This window comes from Ochotona curzoniae, unplaced genomic scaffold (genome assembly GCF_017591425.1).
Source record: "Ochotona curzoniae isolate NIBS_2020 unplaced genomic scaffold, NIBS_Ocur_1.0 scaffold_3223, whole genome shotgun sequence".
Classification (NCBI taxonomy): Eukaryota; Metazoa; Chordata; class Mammalia; order Lagomorpha; family Ochotonidae; genus Ochotona; species Ochotona curzoniae.
In genome coordinates this window covers 7,480,772-7,504,751 of record NW_024467108.1, presented here as the reverse complement: position 1 = coordinate 7,504,751, position 23,980 = coordinate 7,480,772, and the positions used below count along the sequence as shown (strand labels likewise).

General features: G+C 42.9%; 1 protein-coding gene across 3 annotated transcripts in view; it reads left to right on the top strand.

Moving 5' to 3' along the window:
• NARS2 (asparaginyl-tRNA synthetase 2, mitochondrial) overlaps positions 1–23,980 on the top strand; it is a 132,873-nt gene that overhangs the window by 96,665 nt on the left and 12,228 nt on the right. For all 3 annotated transcript variants that reach the window (XM_040963978.1, XM_040963979.1, XM_040963977.1), the window contains 4 exons: positions 278–376; positions 470–507; positions 15,583–15,649; positions 17,585–17,722. In XM_040963978.1, coding sequence (XP_040819912.1) covers positions 278–376; positions 470–507; positions 15,583–15,649; positions 17,585–17,722 — 342 coding nt within the window. The remainder of the gene's footprint in view (positions 1–277; positions 377–469; positions 508–15,582; positions 15,650–17,584; positions 17,723–23,980) is intronic.

Genomic DNA, 23,980 nt, shown 5'->3' with positions numbered 1-23,980 from the left:
AGGGAGTTTGTTGAAAGAGTCTTCTGTGGGTTACAACCATTCACTGGCATCTCCTTTCAGTACTAATAGTGAGGTTGTCAACATAAAGATTCAAGCTTTCACTGTTCTTCTCTGAGAAGAAACTGATATACCTGAAAGTACCTTCAGGGGTTAAAAGGCCTAAGGTAAAGCCTTGGTAAAACCTGGAGGACTGTCCTTCTGGGACAGCCACCACCCCGGACAGGCTTTGTGTTTGAAGCCACTTCCTAACCAGGTGTTTCTTTATTGTTTCTTTTAGATTATGGAGGATCTCTTCAAAACTTCAGCAATGACAGTGCTCTCAAATTGTCCTGAAGATGTTGAACTCTGTCACAAATTCTTAGCTCCTGGCCACAAGGTAATTAGTTTGTGGATAAAACCCACTACATCTGTTCTTGAAATATAATTACATAAAATGAATGTGTAACTTTTTTTGTTTTTTCTTACCAAGGACAGATTAGAACATATGCTAAAAAGCAACTTCTTAATGTAAGTAGATGTTACATTCTCTCTGAACTGTACTTACACTTTATCATTGTATTTATACAGTGTATTATATTTGTTTATATATCCACCTGCTGTGCCCTCCAGATCTGAGGTAAGATCCATGTTCTAATTTATATGTATATTTAGTTCTTGTGTTTGGCTCGTGATGGACAGTCAGTGTGGCACAAACGAGTGAGTTAATAAATCGCAAGATAGATGAACATAGCTTAGACATACACAGTTGAAGACATATGCTATTGTTCCTTCAGGTCCATGGGGGATTGGTTCTAGAACCTCCCACAGATATTCAAGGTGCTTCTATAAAAAGGAATAATAGTTGTATTTTACGTACACTCATACTCCTGCATAATACTTCAAATTGTTCCTTGGATACTTATGATAGCTAAAGCAGTGTAAATGCTATGTAAGTTGTTATATTGTTGAGGGAATAATCATAAGAGTAAAAGTTGGTATGGGTTCAGTACATACATGATTTTTACTATGTTCTATCTGAGTTTGTCTGAAATCTGGATACATAACCAGCAGACAGCTGACTATACTAACTTGAATAGTCAAAAGTTGGCTTAATTAAAAACGAACTTTAAGACATTTACACAAAGTTAATTGTAAGAGGACAAAAATGGTGATAGAACACTAGTTAAGAGACTGTTAATAGTATCTAGGTGAGCATTAATGGAGATTTGGACCATATTATTAGGTTTCTCTAGAGAAATAATATCAACAAAATAGGTAGATGTGAGATTGAGAGGCTGGGAAAGAGCGCTTTTAAGAAGTTGGCTCATGTAATGTGATCTTGGAGACTTGGTGAGTTCAAAACCTGACAAGATAGGCAAGCAGGCTGGAGACTCGGGGAAGAACTGCTGTTCAAATTCCAAGGCATTCTCCCAGCAAAATTCCCTCTGTCTTGGAGAGAAGTCAATCTTTGTTCTAGTAAGACATCTAAATGATTGACTACCACCTACCTACATTATGGAGGGCAGTGTGCTGTATTCAAAGTTCAGTAATTTAAAAGCTAATCTCATCCATTAAGCAGAAACATTGTGAGTTTTATTTGGTGGAATATCAGAACAACATAGGGCAGTCAAGTCAACATGTAAAATTAACCATCACAGACCCTACATGGTGGTAAGATAAATTGTCTTGTTCAGTGTATATCCTAGAAACAAACAAAAACAGATCTTTGCTAAGAAACAGAGGAAGAGTCATAGGTGATTTCAATCCTTTTGTCCATATAGCTGTAAAATGAGACTTCCTTGAGGCCAGGGCTGTGGCGTAATGAGTTAAGCCACCACCTGCAGCACCAGTGTCTTATATAGGAAATAGTTGGAGTCCTGGGAGCTTCACTTTCCTGTTAACGTGCCTGGGAAAGTAGCAGAAGATGGCTCAGCCCATCCTGAGCCATTGTGTCAATTTAGGAGTGAGCCAGCTGATAGAAAATTCCATCTCTAAATCTGTCTTTCAGATAATTAAAAAATTTTTTATTTTAAATGAGATTTCCCTCCCTTGAGATTGATGTGTCTGCAAGAGTTGCGGGTGGGTTGTGGGAGTGGGAGGGAGATACTGTCTGCACTTAGACATGTTAAGGTTGAAATACTTTTCAGACATCTACTTGTAGATATTGTATAGTTGAAAATAAGAAACTAGAGTTTACAGGAGAGTTCTCTGAACATGAGAATATTAATAAAATGTGCAATTAAGAAGACAGGAAAAAACTAATCTGAACCTCAGAGGATCTGCTGGTAGCAGAAAGCCAGGGATAAGATCTTGGTAATCCAACTCCTCTCTGATGGTAACATCAAGATGGGGAAAGAGGATAACTGGGAGTAATACTGTGACCTCCTTACGTATATTACTAAACATGTATTTACAGTTGATTTGTATCTTTATCTCCATAGTAGTTATTATTTCATATATGAAGAATCAAGACAAAATGATAAAGCAAGCAAAAATTAACTGGAGATTCACATTCATATCCATCTGATTTCAGAAGTCATGTGTTTAGCTGTGGTACATAGTTGGGAAGTTAGCCAGAGCTAATGCTGGAGTAGTTACAGCTCCTCAACTGGCTTGGGACCCTTACATAGCACTCAGAGGGCCTGTCTGTACAATATTAAGGTTGGGAAATGACCTCATTGCCATTATCATCATCCATTCTATAGCAAACAAATCATAATTACAGTCTAAATTTATAGGGAGACTGATGTCAGCAAAATAATGAGTAGGAGGTCCTGGCCTTTACTCGCCACACAGAAGGTACACCTAGCAACTCTCTACAAACAACACCTTTGTAAAAACCCCAGTACTTGGAAATGAGACTGAGACCCAACACATAATACGGAACTGAAAATAACTGCATTAGAAAAACAAGAGGAGGGCCCGGCGCAATGGCACAGTGGTTAAGATCTTCGCCTTGCACGCCCGGGATCCCATATGGGCGCTGGTTCTAATCCCAGCAGCCCCACTTCCCATCCAGCTCCCGGCCTGTGCCCCAGGAAAGCAGTCGAGCTTGGCATAGCATCAGCCGTTGTGCTCACTTGAGGAGTGAATCATCGGACGGAAGATCTTCTTCTCTGTCTCTCCTCTCTGTATATCCACATTTCCAATAAAAATAAAATAAATCTTTAAAGGAAAAATAAAAGAAAAACAAGAGGAATGGTCTCACTTGGATCACACTGCTCCTCTCCTAAGAAGGCCCAGTGCCATGTAGAGAAGATTCCCCTGGGCCCACAGTGGGGAAAAGAGAGCTGAAGACACTCAGCTTCCCTGACATCCTGGAGCGCCTTGCAGGAGCCCTGCTCCTACATACTCATATTAAATCTTGAGGATGGCATGAAGATCACGTGGCCTGCAGTCAGATAAGAACAGAGAATGGGGTTGAGCTCACAACCACCAACCCATGGGTATCGGTATTAGCTCTGTGTTCCTGCCAGAAATACCAACCAGTAGCATAGCTCACTCGTAAAGCCAAGCAGGTTACTCCCACCAGCTCCATGGGAAATTCTACCAGCCACAACATGTGACCAACCTCAGAACCCACTCCATGGCTCCCCTCAGGCAGGGAGGCAAGCCTCAACTAGCCATATAGCATAACTAGTGAACACGTCAGTCCTGAGCAGTGTCTCCTAAACCTTTTGGGGTGTCCACATCCCGCAGCAGAGTGCCTGGTTTGAGTCTGGGCTACTCTAACTTTCAGTCCAGTTGCCTGCTAAGCAGGTGACCTGGAGTGTCTCCGTCTCTCTCCCTCCCCCCTTTTCTCCCTCCTCCTCTCATCCTTTCCTCCCTCTTCTCTTCCTGCCCTCCCATTTTCAAATAAAATGAAAATAAATTAACAAAGAAATAAATAAAATAAGACATTTAAATAGAAATAGGAGATAAAATATGAATTTTTAAAAATCCATAGACATTTCAATATCAGATTTAATCGAGTTGGGAAAAATAGATCAGCAACATTTTAGGGACAGTATAGAGGTTCCGTAGGTTAAAGCTCTACTTCACATGCCCATATTCCATACAGGACTTCTGATTGCAGTCCCAGCTATTCTGCAGTTCCTGTTCAGCTTCTGCTAATGCACCTGCGGATGTCCCAACTGATGGGCCAGTTCCTTGGGTCCAGGCATTCATGTGGGAAACTTGGATGAAATTCCTAGCTTCTGGCCTCTGGCCTGGCCTTGCTGTAGAAGGCATTTGGAGAGTAAACCAGGAGATAAAGAAAATGTCTGTATATGTTTGTCCTGCTGTCTCTCCTTCCCTACCTATCAATCTTCTTTTCAGGTGAATAAATAAAACCTTATAAACACACATGCAACATTTTAAGTTACCAAGTTAGAAGAACAGACTGAAAAACTATAGGAATTGTGAGACACCATGAAAACAAAAAGCATTTGTCCCAAAGGATTTGGAAAGAGTGAAAGGTAATTTAAGAGTCTAGAAAGAATAATTTAAAAAATAATTATTTTGGACTGAAGACTTGCCAAGTATGTGGAAAGATGCCAGCATTAACATATTGTAGGCTTGGGCCCAGCGGTGTGGCTTAGCGGCTAAAGTCCTCGCGTTGAACATGCCAGGATCCCATATGGGCGCTGGTTCTAATCCTAGCAGCTCCACTTCCCATCCAGCTCCCTGCTAGTGGCCTAGGAAGGCAGTCGAGGATGGCCCAATGCCTTGGGACTCTGTACCATGTGGGAGACCTGGAGGAAGTTCCTGGCTCCTGGCTTCAGATCAGCACAGCACTTGCTGTTGCGGTCAGTTGGGGAGTAAATCATTGGACGGAAGATCTTCCTCTCTGTCTCTCCTCCTCTCTGTATAGCTGACTTTCCAATAAAAATAAAATGAATCTTTAAAACATAAACAAATTAAAATTTAAAATAAGGTATTATAGGCTGGTCCCAGTGCAGTAGCCTAGTGGCTAAAATCCTCACCTTTCAAGTGCTAGGATCTCTTATGGGAACCCATTTGTATCCTGGCTGCTCCACTTCCATCCAGGTCCATGCTTGTAGCCTGGGAAGGAAGCAGAGGATGGCCCAAAGCCTTGGAACCCTGTACCTATGTGGAAGACCTGGAACACGTTCCTGGCTCCTTGCTTCAAAACAGCTCAGCTCCAGCTGTTGTAGCCACTTGAGGAGTGAACCAGCAGATGGAAGATCTTTGTCTCTGTAATTCTGCCTTTCTGATAAAAATTATTACATCTTTTAAAAACAGAGAATATAGACTTAGCAATCTCCCATTAAATATAAACCAAAGAGTTCACTGGCCCCAGTGCAGTAACCTCGTGGCTGAAGTCTTCACCTTGTATTGCCAGGATCCCATATGAGTGCCTGTTTATGTCCTAGCTGCTCTACTTCCCTTTCAGCTCCCTGCTTGTAACCTGGGAAAGCAATCGAGGACAGCCTAAACCCTTGAGACCCTACATCCCTGTGGGAGACCTGGAAGAAACTTCTGGCTCCTGGCTTCAGATAGGCTCAGGTATAGCCATTGCAGCCACTTGGGGAGTGAACTGTGCTTTGAAGATCCTCTCTCTCTCTCTCTCTCTCGCTCTCTCGCTGTTTCTCTGTCTCTGCTCTCTGTGTATCTGACTTTCCAATTAAAAACAAAAATCTTTTGAAAAAAAAAAAGTAAGTTCAGCAAGATGCATCATAATCAGGCTTTCCTATATGAAGATAAGGAAGAAATCCTGAAACTAACAAGAGATTAGAAACATACCATCACTTAAAAGGATTCCGTTTTTGACAGCTGTCCTGACCTCTGCCTTAGACACTGTGACTTAGCATTCCTGGTTCACACAGACCAGTAGGTACAAGAGCCTAGCTTGGCATGACCTGTCCTCCCTCCTTGTCTCCAGTTTTGCTTGTGGGCTAAGGTTTGCCTAGTCCTGCCCAGTCCACCCTGTTCCATTATCAATTGACACATTAGCCAGCTGTTGGAGCTACTTTGCCCAGCTTGTGTGAACCTCCAGGTCTGGACTGCATGTTCACTGGTGGGAGCTATGACTTGCCAAGGGAGTTTCCCAAGTTCCTCCACTTAATCCACTCCCAGACCCAGTTCTCATACATACCATTGGGTTTAGGCCGGGTTCTGGCAAAATCTGACCTTCCATTTGGCCTTGTATAAGCTGGTGAACGTTGCAGCCCGGCCCACCCCACACCCTATTCAGAATGCACATTCAGGTGCTGCTGCCCTGACCAGTCCAGACTGTTGGGGGTTCCTTTACCTGTGATTGATGGCAGGCTCCTTGGTCACACCTAGCTTAGTCCATCACCACCCCAACTCTTGAGCTAACCAGTGGGGCTAGAATTTCCACAGGGTTTGGGCCACACATCCCTCAAAGAATCTACCCCCAGTTATGGTTCTCGAGTGCTCGTTAATGTAACGGACCTGCTTGATGTGACCCTTCTCCTGATCCATCATCATGTCAGGGAACAGGGTATGATTCTAATGGACAAGTCCTGAGCCATAGCTTTAGCATGGACTGGTTTTTGGTGGTCTGCATTGTTCAGTGATTATAAGTTTTTCAAAGGAAGAGTTACTGTCATTGGGGATCTATACAATTGCTTCACGTCCTAGAAGCACAATGGGTTCAACCTGGAACTATCTAAACAGTGATTCAAAGAACCAAACCCCAGAGCTCCCTGGCCGGGCGGCCAACAGGCAGAGCCCGGCACAAAATGGCATACTGGCCACCTGGGGACAGCTCACCATGTGTACATGGTGGCTGGCGTCTGGGATCCAGGCATGAGATGCTCTGTCCTAAGACCCACCAGCAGCCTCCAGTTGAAATTCCCAAGCCCAAGGTCACGCCCCTCCCCAATCCCATTCACCAACCAGTGAAGGCAGCGGGTGAGTCCCGGACCTGCCCAGTCACGGAGACCTCCCCGCTGGGTGTGCTCACCCCGAAGGGAGCAGCTGCTGGTGCCCAGGCACGCCCAGGAACAGCTCACCACGTGCACATGGTGGCTGTCGTCTGGGATCCAGGCATAAGATGCCCTGTCCTGAGACCCACCATAAAAAGTTAAAAAAAAAAAAGAATCTTTTATACTTAACACAAAATGTAAGTACAATAAATTATTAAGGGGTAAAAGTAAATGTGAAGTCTGACATTAATAAATAATGGAAAAACTAAAATTGTTGCATTTCAGGTACAATAAAAAGTTCAAAATAGTTTGTCATGGGATAAGTAGTAGTTGAGAGGCTGCTTAGCTTACTAGCATCTCACATTGGGATTTGGGTTCCAACCCTGGTTCCAGTTTCTGATCCTAGTTTACAGCTAACGACCTTGGGAAGGCAGTAGGTGATAGTTGAAATAGTTGAATTCCTGCCACTCAGTTACCTGGACTGGCTTGGTCACGTCTGCTACCTGGGCTGTTGTGGCCATTTGGAGAGAAACCTGCCAACGATTGTTTGCTCTTTCTCCACTCCGTCCTTATCAAGCCAACATTGTGGCTCAGTAAGTTAAGCTACCACCTGAAAAGCCATCATCCCTTACGATATCATACAGGAGTGCCCGTTTGACTTCTCACTAATGTGATTGCAATCCAGCTCTCTGCTAATGGATCTGGGAAAGCAGTGGATGATGACCTTGGTGCTTGATCCCCTACGACCCGTGTGGGAAATCCTGGTGAAATTCTTGGCTCTTGGCTTTGTTGCAGCCGTTTGGGGAGTGAACCAGCAGATGGATGATCTTGACATCCCTCTCTTTCTCTAGCTCTGTCTTTTAAGTAAATAAAATAAATCCTTAAAGTAAAAAGACTCTCTTACATAAAATAAAAATAGCTTGTCATAACTTAGATGTTTTGTACTATAAGCCTAAATGTAACAACATATAAAGACATAATAGATGTACAATGCATAAACAAAGATCCAAGGGATACTTCTCGTTGAAAATCATCAAACTACAACAGACATTAGCAAGAGAGGAAGAACAATACAATATCTGTACAGCAACCAGAAAACAAATTGCAACATGGAAGTTATAAAGGTCCTTAATAATTTTTTAGCATAAATAAATTAAAATCTTCAATTTAAAAAATAGTAAATGGAAAAATGATTTACAGAATACTCCATTTTGTTTTGGTATCATTTGGAAATGACTGTGGCATGGTCACTTCTTTGGGGGGAAGTGAGGAAAGGGAAACAGAGAGAGCTCCACTCTGCTGATTTACCCAGCAAGTATCTACAGGGGCCACAACTGGGACATTCCAACACCAGGAGCCGGGGGATTCAGTCCAGGTCTCCTACAGGGGTGGCAGGAACCAAACTCCTGAAGCCATCACCTCTCCCTCATCAGGTCAGCATGGTTAGGAAACTGGAACCAGGCAGCAGAGCTGGACGTTGAACCTGAGTGCTCGGCTAAGGGATGCCAGCATCTTACCTCCTGGACTGAAGGCCCACACACCTCGCCGTGCTTGCCAGGACACAAATAGACTGAAAGGGAAGGCATGAAAAAGATAGTCCATGAAAATGACAATCCAGAAAAGCAGGAGCAGCTATACTTATATCAAACAAAATAGATTTTGAATCAAAAGAGATTAAAATGAGGCACAATCATTATATAATGAAAAGGGTAGATCTCACCAGGAGGCTATAGCAGTTGTAAACAGGTCCACCCAACGTCAGAGCAGATATTAAATGATCTTAAGAGGGAGAGCAGTTGCATACAGCAAAAATTGGAGACCTTACTGCCCCACTTTTCAACACTGAACAGGCAATCCAGACAGAAAGTCATTAAAGATACATTGGACTTGAACTATGTTTTAGACCAAATAGACCTAGCAGACATATGCAAAACATCCCAACCCCTCTCCCCCCAAAAATAATGTGTGCTCAAATGCCTGGGAAAGACACAGGGTTAGCGCATGAGCTGAACAGAAACTGCTGAGCATAACCTCATAGTTCAAGTACTGGATCACAGGGAAACACTGTAAACAGTGAACATAATAAACAGCATAATAGATCCCCAAGAAGTTCAGATAACTATGGTGACAATTGGATGGTTAACTTTACACTTGTGAAATCAGATGCACATGTTAAAATGTTAAGATTAGAGTGAGGTGCGGTACCTTAGCAACTAAAGTCCTCATGTCGCATGCCCTAGGATTTCATAAGGGCACCGATTCCAATCCTGGCGGCCCCTCTTCCCATCCAGCTCCCTGCCTGTGGCCTGGGAAAGCAGTCAAGGACAGCCCAAATCTTTGGGACCCTGCACCCACGTGGGAAACCTAAAAGAAGCTTCTGGCTCCTGGCTTAGGATCACCTCAGCTCTGGCTGTTGCGGCTACTTGGGAAGTGAATATTGGGCAGAAGATCTTCCTGTCTCTCCTCCTCTCTGTATGTCTGCCTTTGCAATAAAAATAAATCTTTTTTTTAAAAGAATGTTAAGATTAGCCTGAAAGTGAGTGGTGGTGGTATGAAAGCAACAACAGAATCAATATCCTCAGGTGTATGATTTGAAAATTAGTGCATTTGATGGTTCCCTGTCTTCTGCTTTGTCGTCACCCTTCTGCTGCTTTGTACTCTTTGAGGCATTGCCTGTCAAATTCCTTGTAATGCCGGTACAGCTGGATCTGCCTTGGAGATAGTTTGCACATACACAAAGAGGAAAGAAAAAAACAGGGAGATTCCCACTCTGTTGTCCTTTGAGTAGACTCCACCGTTAATTATTTGATCCATAGACAGACTGCCGGGCTTAAATTCTTTTGAAGAGATTTCAGAGTATTTGTTACTAGTTAAAATTTTTATATGAAAGTATTATTTTAGGGGTTAGCATTGTAGCACAGCAGGTTAAGCTGCAATACCAGCGTCTCATATTGGCGCCCTTTGGTTCCCAGTTGCTGCACTTCTCACCCAGCTCCTTGCTGATGAGCCTGGGAAAGCTACAGCAGATGACCCAAGTGCGTGGGTCACACTTGGAGACACCGATGGAGTTCCAGCTTCTGGCTTTGGCTTGGCCTAACTTGTGCCAGACACCTGGGGAGTGAACCAGGAGCTAGAAGATCTCTCTTGTCTGTGTTTACCTCTTCTTTTATAACTGCCTACGATATATATTATGTTATTTAAGGGAATTATTTAGCAATTGAAGTTAGCCTCTATCAAGTGAATGTACAGGTAGAATTCAATTTCCTTTCCTTTAAAATATTTTTTTTAAAGATTTATTTTTATTATTTTTTCATTGGAAAGGCAGATATACAGAGAGGAGAGACAGAGAGGAAGATCTTCCGTCCGATGATTCACTCCCCAAGGGAGCCAACAGCCAATGCTATGCCAGTCCGAAGCCAGGAGCCTCTTCCGGGTCTCCCACGCGGGTGCAGGTTCCCAAAGCTTTGGGCCGTCCTGGACTGCTTTCCCAGGCCACAGGCAGGGAGCTGGAAGGGAAGCGGGGCTGCCGGGATTAGAACCGGCGCCCATATGGGATCCAGGGCGTGCAAGGCGAGGACCTTTAACCACTTGCGCCACCGCGCCGGGCCCCTCCTTTAAAATATTAAACTCTTAAAAATATATTTCCCTCCTTTATTTGTTCTCCACTTACCTCTGATTTTGAGGAAAGTGCCTTTAATTATATCATTACCTTAGCAGCTTTACTGTAATGGCTTTTGAACGACTAATTCTTGTCATTCACAAGAAGCTTAAAGCATGAAAATCATTTAATTCTACAGTATGATATTTTTTCTCCCTTTCTTCAAAAAACAGTTTGAAAACATTCTCAGGAAAGAAAAATATATTATTCTGTCTATATACCAGAAAATAAATACTTAATAGAGAAAATTGATTAAGTCCCTTAAGGCTTTCCAGTTTCACAGGCTTTGTGGCAGAGTAGGCTAAGATTCCTGCTTGCCACATTGGTGTTCTAGTTCTAGTCTTTGCTACAATACATCTACCTGCTGATGCATCTGGGATAGCTCAGTGCTTGGGCCTTGCTACCTGTGAGTTGCAGATGGAGTTTCAGGCTCTTTATGTCAGCCTGATCATTCCTGGCTGATATGGACATTTAGATTTTAAACAAAGACATTTGAGGGAAAAATACAGATCTAGGATCAGAACTGTAATTTCAATTTGGAAACTTTGCTTTCAATTAAAGGATATGGAGAGGACAGTAAGAGGTTTCAGGCAGGAAAGTTGTGTTTGTTTTTTTTTTAAAGATTTATTTTTATTGGAAAGTCACATATACACAGAGGAGGAAAGATAGAAAGATATTCTGTAGATTTACTCAAGTGACTGCAACAGCCGGTGCTGTGCCTGCCTGAAGCCAGGAGCCTCATGCAGATCTCCCACACGGGTGCAGGGTCCCAAGGCTTTGGCCCGTTTCAACTGCTTTCCCCGGCCACAAACTGGGAGCTGGATGGAAAGCAGGGGTGCTGGAATTAGAACTGGCACCCATATGGGATCCTGGTGCGTGCAAGGTAAGAATTTTAGCTGCTAGGCTACCATGCCGGGCCTGGAAAGCTTCTCTCTTTTTTTTTTTTTAAGATTTATTTCATTTTTATTGGAAAGGCAGATACACAGAGAGGAGAGACAGAGAGGAAGATCTTCTGTCCACTGATTCACTCCCCAAGGGAGCACAAAGGCCGATGCTATGCTGATCCGAAGCCAGGAACTTCTTTCGGGTCTCCCACATGGGTGCAGGGTCCCAAAGCCTTGGGCTGTCCTCAACTGCTTTCCTGGGCCACAAGCAAGGAGCTGGAAGGGAAGCGGGGCTGCCAGGATTAGAATCAGCACCCATATGGGATCCCGGGCGTGCAAGGTGAGGACCTTAACCACTGTGCCACCGCGCCAGGCCTGAAAGCTTCTCTTTTTTTTTAAAGATTTATTTTTATTATTTTTTCATTGGAAAGGCGGATATACAGAGAGGAGAGACAGAGAGGAAGATCTTCCGTCCGATGATTCACTCCCCAAGGGAGCCAACAGCCAATGCTATGCCAGTCCGAAGCCAGGAGCCTCTTCCGGGTCTCCCACGCGGGTGCAGGTTCCCAAAGCTTTGGGCCGTCCTGGACTGCTTTCCCAGGCCACAGGCAGGGAGCTGGAAGGGAAGCGGGGCTGCCGGGACTAGAACCGGCGCCCATATGGGATCCAGGGCGTGCAAGGCGAGGACCTTTAACCACTTGCGCCACTGCGCCGGGCCCGAAAGCTTCTCTTAATAGTGAAATAAATATAGGTATGAGATCCTACTGCTTCCTGTTTTGATTTCTATTACAATTCTCAGTGTAATTGACAAAACGGGACAACAGAGTGTGTATATGGGAAAGATTTTAATAGAGTTGTCTGCACTTAGTTTGTTGATGCTTGTGTAACAGATTACAAACATGTAATGACATGCTTTTACTAAGTTGGAAATGACCTTCATAGCAAGTAGGGTAAGAAAAGGAGTCTTGAATCCTCTGGCTGTGATTGAACATATGAAACCCCAAGTGTGTGTCGTCCTAGCAGTTCAAAGTTAAACTCGATTATCAGCAGATTGGGGATTACTGCTCTGCTAAATTTCTGATCCTTTCTGAGCCTCAGTTTCCTTTCTCTGAAATGTTGATTTCTAGAATCCTGTTACTTCAACTACTGCTACCAACACCACCACTGCCTTTGAAATGACCTGTTTAAAATAGATTTTGATCTGAGTAGGATTTCCATTCTGAGGTAAAACCTATCAGATGCTGAAAACACAGCTTCAGGGACTTTCCTTGTCCCATGATACACTACTATTTCTAGTTACTTTGTATAGGTTTTACATATATGGATAGGTTTATTTTTTTCAGGTTTATATTATTTATCGAAAATAGTTTCAGAGAGGACTAGGGAGAGAGCTTCCATTTACTGGCTCAGTTCCTAAATGGCTACAACAGCTGGGACTGGGCCAGGCCAAAGCGGGGAGCCAGGAGCCCTTAGCCCCGTAAGGTGTTCCCTGTGGGTATCGGGCCTCCAGCAACTTTCCCATGACACTGCAGGAAGCTGGACCAGAAGTAAAGCAATCAAAACATGAACCAGCACCCATGTGGAGTGAAGGCATTGCAGGAGGTGGCTCTACATTCTGTGCCCCAGTGCTGGCTACTTTGTGGTTATATTTTGAGCTCTAGATCTTTTAGAGTCTTTTTTTTTTTTCTTTAATCATTTCAATATTGTTGGCAGCCAAAATTGTAGCATAGCAAGTCAAGCCTCCATATACGAAGGCAGCATCCACTAGGAATGCTTGTTGGGGTCCCAGCTGCTCTGCTCCATCTGGCTCACTGACAGAGTCCTTGGGCTGCCATAACCATGTGTGAGACCTGCGCCTGGCTTTGGCCTGGCCAGCTCTGCTCATGTCAGCCAATGAGGAAGTGAACCAGTGTCTGTCCCTCTGTCTCTTGTGTACTCTGCCTTTCAAATAAATAAATTTTTTTAAAAAATTACTGTTGCAATAAAATAAACCTGTTGCAGTTTGCAAGGAAACTTATCTTTTCAGATGTTATCAGTGTTCATAAATTGGCATAATCCTATTTTAAAGAGGTCAGTGTCTTTCAAACTGTGTACTAATTGCAAGCTATGACGTGACAATTTCATTTTTCCCGGTGCCTACTTAATAAGTACAAATTATTTGTAGGGCTAGTGATATGGCATAGTGGACTAAATTTGTACCTACAATATCAGCATCTCATATGGACATCAGTTCAAGACCTGGCTTCTCCACTTTGGATTCAGTTCCCTGCTCATGTGTGTCAGAAGGTCAGTGGCTCCTGACTTTGGCCTAGCCCAGCCCTGGCTATTGTGGCCATTTGCAGGGGAAGTGAACCAAAAAAATTGAAAATCTTTCTCTCTTTATTTCTCTTTCTCTTTCTCTCTCTCTCTCTCTCTCTCTCTCTCTCTCTCTCTGTCTCTGTCTCTGCCTTTCAAATAGTGAATAAGTCTTTTTGAAAAAAAGCATTTTTAGGGTCCAGTGCGATAGTGTGTAGTGGTTAAAGTCCTTGCTTTGCATGCACCAGGATCCCATATGGTCACTGATTCTAATCCCAATGGCCCTAATTCCCATACAACTCCCTGCCTGTGGCCTGGAAAAGCAGTCTAGGATGGCCCAGGGCCTTGGGGCCCTGTACCCATGAGGGAGACCTGGAGAAAGTTCCTGGCTTCTGGCTTCGGACTGGTGCCACTCCAGCCATTGCGGCCACTTGGGTAGTGAATCACCGGATGGAAGATCTTCCTCTCTGTCTCTCCTCCTTTCTGTATATCTGACTTCGCAATGAAAATAAATAAATGTTTTTTAAAAAAGCATTTTTAAAATATTCATTTTTTTAATTGGAAAGGCAGATATACAAAGAGAAGGAGATACAGGGAAAATGATCTTCTGTCCACTAATTCACTCCCCAAGTGGCTGTACTAGCCGGGGCTGAGCTGATGAGCCCCGAGCCATCAAAGCCAAGAGCCAGGAGCAGCTTCTGAGTTTCCCATGTGGGTACAGGGTCCCTAGGCTTTGAGCCATCTTCGACTGCTTTCCCAAGCCACAAACAGGAAGTTGGATGAGAAATGGGGCCACCAGGATTAGAACTGTTGCCCATGTACAAGGCAAAGACCTTTGCTGCTAGGCTACCATGCTGGGCCCAAAAAGCATTTATAATAGCAAAAAAATTGGAAGCATGTGAAATATCTGTCAATATATGACAAGCACATCCACAGAATAGAGTTTTTAAAAATGTTTACTTTTCATCTACTTGAAACAGGGTAAAAGTAAAAGATCTGCATGCTAATTAACTCACCAGATATTTGCAGAAGCTGGGCCTGAGAGTGCTGTAGCCAGAAGCCAAGGACTCCAGTCAGATCTTTCATTGTTAGAGTCAGAAACCCACTACTGGGCTCTCTTCTGATACCACTCAGGGTGCATTAGCAAGAAGCTGAATTGTAAGTGAAACAGTTGGTATTCCTACTGACAGGCTAATGTTGCTGCAGACATCTCAAGTGGCAACTTAACCCACTGTGCTACAACCCCTGTCAGAGAATCGAATATTATGTAGTAGTTCACAAAAAAAATATTAATGTACCAAAAAGGAAGATCTACAGGTACGCTACTGTTCTCCCACCTTGTCTGGATCTCTCCTGAAGGCAGGGGCTTTATTGTTATTTTATTACACCAGTGCTTAGAATGTGGGTGCTCTAAGTACATGTTTGTTAGATAAATGGGTGATGGAACAACAGTTTTGAAGGTCTGCTATATTTCAGCATCAAGACTTCATGCCTTTTGCTGAGGCACAGGCCGAGTCATAGAACCGGAGAGGCTCCCTTCTTGTGGGAGTGGGGCTGCTGCGTGTCGGGAGTGGGGCTGCTGCGTGTCGGGAGTGAGGCTTCTGCGTGTCGGGAGTGGGGCTGCTGCGTGTCGGGAGTGGGGCTTCTGCGTGTCGGGAGCGGGGCTGCTGTGTGTCGGGAGTGGGGCTGCTCCCTGGCCACGCTTGTTCCTGCAGGACAAGCCTTCACAAGAATACATCAGCCTTCCTTCCTGATTACAAAGTATTCATGATCTCACAGACTAGATGGGAATAGGCTTTTTCTAGTCTTAATGTAGACCTAGTGCATTGTGTTGATCTCTCTCTCTCTCTGCTTCTCTTTTGTTTTTCTTTAGCATTTCTTATACTGAAGCAGTAGACATCTTAAAGAAAGCATCCCAGAACTTCACCTTCACCCCAGAGGTATTATGTGTGTTTGGGTGTGGGGAAGGTGAAAATACGTATATTTCCTGTTAATTAAGAATCCTTTAAAATAACTATTTCTCTTTTAGATCTATGTGTAATATTGGCTTATTTGTATATAAGCTTTGCTTCATATTTACAGCACCTCATTGAAATATTTACTCTGTAATTATCAAGGGAAGTGACTCCTAAAAAAAAAAAATACAAAAATGAACAGTAAGAAAACACTCCTGTGGAAGAGTGTGCATTTGACCCCACAGTGAAGTCACGTTTGGGCCGTTCCCACCCCATTGCATAGGACCTGGATTTGGGTCTGAACCACACTCCTGATTCCAGCTTCCTGTTGATTCACACAGTGAAAGATGATAGTGAAGACACAAGTCATTGGGTCCCTGCCACCCACACAGGACTCCTGGTTTATGTGCCCAGCTCCCAGCTTCGGCTATTGTGGATATTTGGGGAATGAACCAGCAGGTGGGGATTCTCTGTCTCCCTCCATTTCTGTTTCTTTGCTTAATAGATAAAATTTTGCAGGAATTAAAAAGTATATTACTGTGGAAATCGACTGTTTTACTACTTCCCAAGTATGTTCTGAATGACATTCAGAGGTAACAGAGAAGTTATGTATTCGTATAAGCTTAGGCTTCATATTAAGCAGGTTTGTGGGTTTTTTTTTTTAATTTATTTCTTTTTATTGGAAAGTCAGATATACACAGAAGGGGAGACACAAAGAGGAAGATCTTCTATCTGTTGGTTCATTCCCCAAGTGGCCACAACAGCTGGAGCTGAACCTTAAATTCGAACATTTTAGTTGACAAAATAAAGGTTGTGTATGTTCAGAGTATATATAATATGATGATTTCATGTACACACATATTGTGCAGTATTACAATCAGATTACCACATCCGTCAGCACCCATCTTATACATTAGCTCCTCAAAACATGTTCATCTTATCACTGAAAGTTGGTGCCCATTGATCAGCATCTCTCCACCTGGTAACCACACTCTTTCTGCAGGGAGATACCTTGATTCATTGGGCAGGTTAGGTCTAGATAGTCCCCATGATGCATGAGAGAGTGTTCATGGTGACAGAACTGTCCCTTCATGGCTGTTTCAGTCCTTTCCTCCTGTAATTAGGATATAACTAGACAAGTGGATTAGGAAAATAAAATGAAGAGTATCAACGTGTCTCTTCAGATTCTTTTCCTAATGCCCAAGTATTAATAATCACCTACATTTCTTATATTTTTATGAGTTCGTGTAATTTTTCATTGACTTTTGCCTCATACCCTGGAAGCTTCATGAAATCCGGTATTATAATGTTTTCTTATCACCGTACCCAGTACTTAGCCTGATTCTTAGAATTGAATAGGCACATTGGTATTTGCTAAATAAATAAGCTGAACCGTATTATTAAATTTCATCAAAGATCATTTGAACTGTGAGTTGACTCTTATTTAAAAATTTGCCGAGAGAAGCCAGGTAGCCAAAGATAGGTCCAATACAGAATATTACCTTCAGTCATTTGATTTCCTGAGACTTGGGAGCTAACTGTGCAGAAGCTCTAAGCAGTGTTGACAAGCACAGTGATTGTGAAATCAGCTTTATCCCTTTGGAGAATGTGCTTCGTTTCCTTCAGGTGCTGATCTCATACTGAAGGCTGCTCTCTGAGCAGGTGACAGCCCGCTGCTTCCTGGTTTAAGCTTTCCTTTTCCCAGGCCTAAGACTGCTGTTGTAAACAGAGCTCGCTCGCTCTCGCGCTCTCTCTCATTCTCTCTGGTTTAGTCAGAGAGACAGCTCAGCTGACAGCTCCACTCTTTGGAGAGCTTTAGGGAGAATAAGCCCTTGGAACTGATTGAGGTTGTTGTCGGATACCTAATTAAATATTTCTCTCCTGTCTTCTTTTTTGGTGATTTCTTTTTCCTCGTTACAGTGGGGTGCCGATCTGCAAACCGAACATGAAAAGTACCTGGTGAGGCACTGTGGCAACATACCTGTCTTCGTCATCAATTACCCCTTAGCACTCAAGCCTTTCTACATGAGGGATAATGAAGATGGCCCTCAGCGCACAGTAAGAGTCACCTCAGAGTCTGGGTTTTCTTCTTGGTTTAGCTTCACTGTGTTTGGCATATTCCATTACCCATCACTCCTACTGTCTCTTGAAATGACAAAGTCATTTAGAGGCATATCTTTGAAAAAGCATTCCCAAGGAAGATCCCAGTGCACTGTAAGCACACTTCCTTATTCGCATTACCTGGTGTCCTTAGATTAGCTAATGCAAGTGCAGAGTTCTGTTATTTAGGAATTGGAAAGAAAGGGATCTGGAACCCAGAAGAGCAGTACCCGGGTGTCTTGTCCAGTTAAGTAATGCTTGGGAAACTGCTGGGAGGGAAAGCATGCCGGACAGCATATGATGGCCGTGGCAGAACCTGAGCCTTCAGGAAGAGCCTAGCCTTCTGGTAGTGGGAGCATGGCATAAAGGAGGAAAGTTTGGTGACTTTAGACCTGAGTACTCTTGAATGTAAATCCCATATCTATGTGTTACAAACTACGTAATCTTAGATAAACTACTTAATCTCCTTGAGTTTTAGTTTTCCTGATGCATAAATATTAAATATTTTCTGGAGTTGTGAGGATTGAATTAAGTAGTGTGGGGTTGGCATTGTAGCATAGAGGATTAAACCTGTACCACCAACACCCTTTTTGCGCACCAGTTGGAGTTGCTGCTACTCCATTTGTTTTTTCCTTTTTTTTTTTTTTAAGAAGATCTATTTATTTTTATTGCAAAGTCAGATATACAGAGAGGAGGAGTGTCTGTCCGATGATTCACTCCCCAAGTGAGTGCAATGGCCGGAGCTGCGCCAATCCAAAGCCAGGGGCTTCTTTGGGGTCTCCCACCTGGGTGCAGGGTCCCAAGGCTCTGGACCATCCTCAGCTGCTTTCCCAGGCCTCATGCAGCGAAGTGGATGGGAAGTGGAGCTGCCTGGATTAGAACTGGTGCCCATATGGGATCCCAGCATGTTCAAGGCATGGACTTTAGCTGCTAGGCCACCACACCAGGCCCTGCTACTCCATTTCTGATACACCTCCCAGCTAGTGTTCTGGGAAAGCAGCAAAGGCTGGTCCAAGTGCTTGTGGTCCCTCAAGTCATGTGGGAGACCAGAACGAAGCTCCTGGCTTCTTCCTGGCCCAGCTGTGTGTGTGGTGGCCAACTGGGGAATGATTTAGTAAATGGAATCGATCCCTCTCTCTGTATCGCTGACTTTCAGATAAAGAAACAAAACTTTTTTTTAATAATTAGATGATGTATGGAAAATATATAGCTTAGTGTTTGTGGTGGTAGGTGTTACATATATGTAAACCTTGTAACAAAGCACAATGTTATAATATTTGTATGATACCATATCATAAAATACTGTAAAATCCTTAAAGGTCAAGTTTCTTGTAATCTGGTCTCACAAATACTTGTTATTTTGGAAATACCAGAAGGCTTGCATGTTAGCACAGTCTGATAATGTCTGCTAATATGGTCTCATGCTTTAAAGCATTATAATGTCTGCTATAGATATCTAAGGAGCTGTTGCCATTTGCTTTCTTGTCATTTCCATCTTAATGCTTCATCTAAACTACTTATTTATTTAAAATATCTGAGATAAAAGTAAATAAAGGCCCAGCGCGGTGGCCTGGCGGCTGAAGTCCTCACCCTGAACACACCAGGATCCCATATGGTCACTGGTTCAAATCCCAGCTGTCCCGTTTCCCATCTAGCTTCCTGCCTGTGGCCTGCGAAAGCAGTTGAGGATGGCCCAAAGCCTTGGGACCCTGTACCCGGGTGTGAAACCCGGAAGAGTTCCTGGCTTGCGGCTTCGGATCTTTGCAGTACCGGCCATTGCGCTCACTTGGGGAGTGAATCAGCGGACGGAAGATCTTTCTCTCTGTCTCTCCTTCTCTCTGCATATCTGACTTTGCAATAAAAATAAATAAAGCTTTTTTTAAAAAAGTAAATAAAAATGCCTTCTAAGTATTCTGGTATAATAAGTGTATTGAAAAAGCTGCAACATTAATGAAAGACAGCAAAGGAAATAAATACAGAGAGTTTGAAAATTACTTACATTATTTTATTTAAATAAGGAAAATTATACCTGCAAGATGCAAGTACAAATCTGCTTAATCAAGAGGGTGCGGGGAGGTGGTGATGTCTGTATCCCACACTGGGGTTCTTGGGTTCCAGTTCTGGCTCAGCCTCTAGCTTACTGCTAATGTGCCCCCTTGGAGATAACAGTTGATGATTCAAGCTGTAGAATTTCTGTCACTCAAAAGAAAGATGCATGCTGAGTCCCAGACTCCTGGCTTCAGCTTGGTCAAGCCCTGGCTCTTTGGGGTGTTTGAGTAAAGATTTCTATTCATCTCTCTGCCTTATAAATAAATAGAAGTAGAGGCTGATGCAATGGCTCAACTAGCTAATCCTCCTCTTGTAAGCACCAGGATCCCATGGGGGTACCAATGTCCCTGTTGCTCCCCTTCTCATTCAGCTCCCTACTTGTGGCCTAGGGAAGCAATGGAGGATGGCCTGTACCCACGTGAGAGACCCAGAGGAATCTCCTAGCTTCAGATTGACTCAGCTCTGACCACTGAGGCCGTTTGGAGATTCACCCAGTGGATGGAAAACTCTATATCTCTCCTTCTCTCTATAAAATTACCTTTCCAATAATATGTAGATAGATGGATAGATAGATAGATCCTTTAAAAATTTTTAAAGATCTTTTTAAAAATGTTAAATGTTATAGAAAGAGGGGCCCAGCGGCATGGCCTAGTGGCTAAAAGTCCTCATCTTGAATGCCCCGGGATCCCATATGGGCGCTGGTTCTAATCCCAGCAGCTCCACTTCCCATCCAGCTCCCTGCTTGTGGCCTGGGAAAGCAGTAGAGGACGGCCCAAAGCTTTGGGACCCTGCATCCATGTGGGATACCCAGAAGTTCCTGGCTCCCGGCATCGGATCGGCATAACATCAGCCGTTGCGCTCACTTGGGGAGTGAATCATCGGATGGAAGATCTTCTCTGTCTCTCCTTCTCTCTGTATATCTGACTTTGTAATAAAATAAATAAATCTTTAAAAAAAATGTTATAGGGAGAAGACATAGAAGAAAAGATCAACATAGTAAATTAAATGTTTAAGTTCTGAATTGACTTCTGTTAGTGAGTACGTGTCTTGGAATAAGGATAAAATAGTCATTTTTGAGTCCATCCTCCATGCTGCTAATTCCTTTTCTCCCTGTTGTTACAGAGGAAGCTGGCACAGCCCAGTGCAACAGTGTAGTCACATGTGCAGGACCAGACAGCTAAGAAATTGAGGCAGCAGTAGGGCAGCAATATGGCTTTACCAGAAGTTTGATGTTTCTTGATGGTTTACATAGGGTGGCAGAAAAACCAGTGAACTTAGAGCCAAAGAACTTGAATTTTACTGTCCACTACCTAATCTTTCTGGGCTTCATTGTTGCCAGGATATCATAGTTAACTCATCTCCTTTGCTGACATGGAAACACAAAAACACAGGAAGACACCACTACATTACCAACTAGAATGGCTGAAATGAAAAGGCCTGTGATGCCAGTTGTTGGTGGCAGTGTTAGTGCTGATGGGAGTGCTGAATATGTGCTTATTCTATGAGCCAGCAGCTTTTCCCCTGCTAGTGAAAGTGCTTCAAAAACACCATGGAAAATGGACCTAAAAGATACATTTATTTTGGTGTAAAAATGTTTAGAAATCCATTCATAACAAAGACATTTCATGAAAAATGCATATTATGAAAAAGTTGAATTTTCTTGCCTTGAAGTAATATGTCTAGGTAGGGATAGTAGCTGAAAAAGTATGAGAACTTTTTGGGCTGTGTAACTGTTCTGGCTCTTGTTCTGGGTGATGATTCCTAGCGTGTTCAATTTGTGTAAACGTGCAGAACCTGTTACTTGCACATGTGTTATGCTTCAATAAAGAAGTTCATTTTTGAAAGGAATGCTACATTTGGATCATCACAGTAGTCAGATGAACTGATATTCATAGAATTGCTTTAAAAAATAAAACATTATAAAAATATTAGAGAAAGAGTAAGGAATTGTTGGGTGATTTAAAAAAGAATGACCAGATACAATGGGAACAAACTATATAGAGGTTGAAATGCTGCGGACCTCTTGGGCTTTGTGAAGTAAACCAATAGGGAGGAATCACTTGTCTTTTCAGATGGAAAGAGGGATGTGGTAAGTACCTTATTGGATAGATTGGGGAAAGAGAATTAAAAACGTAAGATGGTTAGGGGCTCTTGCTTCTGATCTGGAAATGAGGAGATGAGATGTTAAATAAGGTCACAGCAATGGAAATAGAGAAACAAAAGTGAAATTGAAGCAAGCACTCCTGAAGAATAGTCTGTGATCTGTGAAATAAAAGTAGAGATAAGGAAGAGCAAGGTATCACAGGCAGTTCCCAGAGGGGAGGTTTTACTGATATGTGCCATTTGCAGAAATGTTTTCTTTTGAGTGGTGGGGCATAGATGTGAACCTTTGAGTAGACTCCCCGTTGCTGTTTGCTTCTGTCTCCTGTGGAATTTAGAGCTCCCTAAGGAAGGAAAAAATGTAAATCTGTGTGGCCCTAAAGGAAAGGGAGTGTGTTTTTGGAGAATAAGGTGAGAATTCCACTCATTTGAAGCCATGATTTCTTTGTAAACTCTAAAACTTTTTCCTTTTTCACGCAGCAGAAGTCATGAGTTCACTCACCATTCCATTACCGAAGTCGGTTTTCAGTCATGCTGCTGCAGGCCCTCCACAGCTTCTCGCTGCCCCCTCTCCTTGTTCCTACTTGTTTTCGGGGGCCAGGCACAATCTATATCAGAAGTCAGAGAATACGTTCATAGAGGCTGTGACCACAAAGATGTTTCCTATGATTTGTGGAACTTTTGATTTCTTTGATAACAGTGCACAATATTTCTCCATAATGAGTAGCACCCTGTGGTAACCTGAATAAGAAGGCATCCAATTTGTGGTTTTTCATCAATATTCTGAGATGCATGTGAAGAGGGGTGTCAGAGGAAGGGACCTTCCATTTTTTTCTTTTCTTTGAACCCATCCTAGAAAAGGTTATGTAGTAAAGGCCTCGTTCCTAGTTTCTATCCTGCAGATTTGTTTCTTTAATTCAAGTCCTGGGTTTTATTTTCAGTACATTGATTGGAATCAAAGGGTCGCAGTCAGAAGGGAGTAGCATAAATAGAAACCAGGGTTTGTTCAGCTTGAATACCAACACAAACTATTTCTGGTCAGCATGCCGCTGCAGCTGCGTGACCTCGGCGGAATCAAAACTCAAGCCCAGTCCAGGGAAGATGTGCCAGGAAACATCCTGGGCCTACAAGAAAGGTTTTGTGTAGTGCTGAGTAAGTTAGGGAAAGGTGTAGAAAAACAATCTGTAGCCTCCATTGTTTCAGTTTAAAAAGTGTTCAAGTTTGATCAACTGTGAATACAGAAGACATCACCCAGAACAGCTGATGTATTCCCTGAAGGTAGGTTTAGCTCAAGTTCTTGTTTCCCAGGAAAGATTAGACCTGCAGGTGTTTTATTCAGGTTTGCTGGTCCTGCCTTCCTTTCTCTTTGAACCCTGCCTTTTTCCATAAAGAGTTGGTGATTGTTGATTAGCATGATCTTGTTGATTAACAAACGTATGCTGATTTTTGGCTGTGACTGAAATGGGTTCAAAAAAGAGAGAGAGAAACACTAACATAGATTGAATTTCTTTACTAGTTCCTGTGGCATTACTTATCTGTGTTACTCAGAAATACTCACAAATGAAGCTTACAAACAGGAATAAACAAGTATGCTTTTAGTCATCTTGTTAAAACACATAAATACTTCCTGGAGGGAAATTCAGAAGTTTGCAGATCTGTTCCCCAGGGGCAAAGATGATGGACTGTGGCTCAAGTCCTGCTCTGACAGTCCAGCTATGTGGAGATCCTGGCACACAACAGCTAAATAGGCAAAATGCTTGTCAGTAGTAGGCTAAGTTCAGACTTGGGTTGGCAGGTAGCTTTCTGACTTTCTGAGCATGCCAAAATGTACCAGAAAGGCCATCGGTGATTGATCCATATCCATACTTTTGATAGTGACCGTGGTTATAAAGTTACTACTGTTAGTACATTACTTATATTCTTCTTTTGGCACTTTTATGTCATGTTTTATGGTTGAGTATGATTAAAAATCCAATCTCTATTATGCTTAGTTTTTCCATGGAGCTTTCATGCATTACTTCATCTGGTTTCATTCTTCCTGTCTTTGCTGCCCAGCCAGACTCAGAT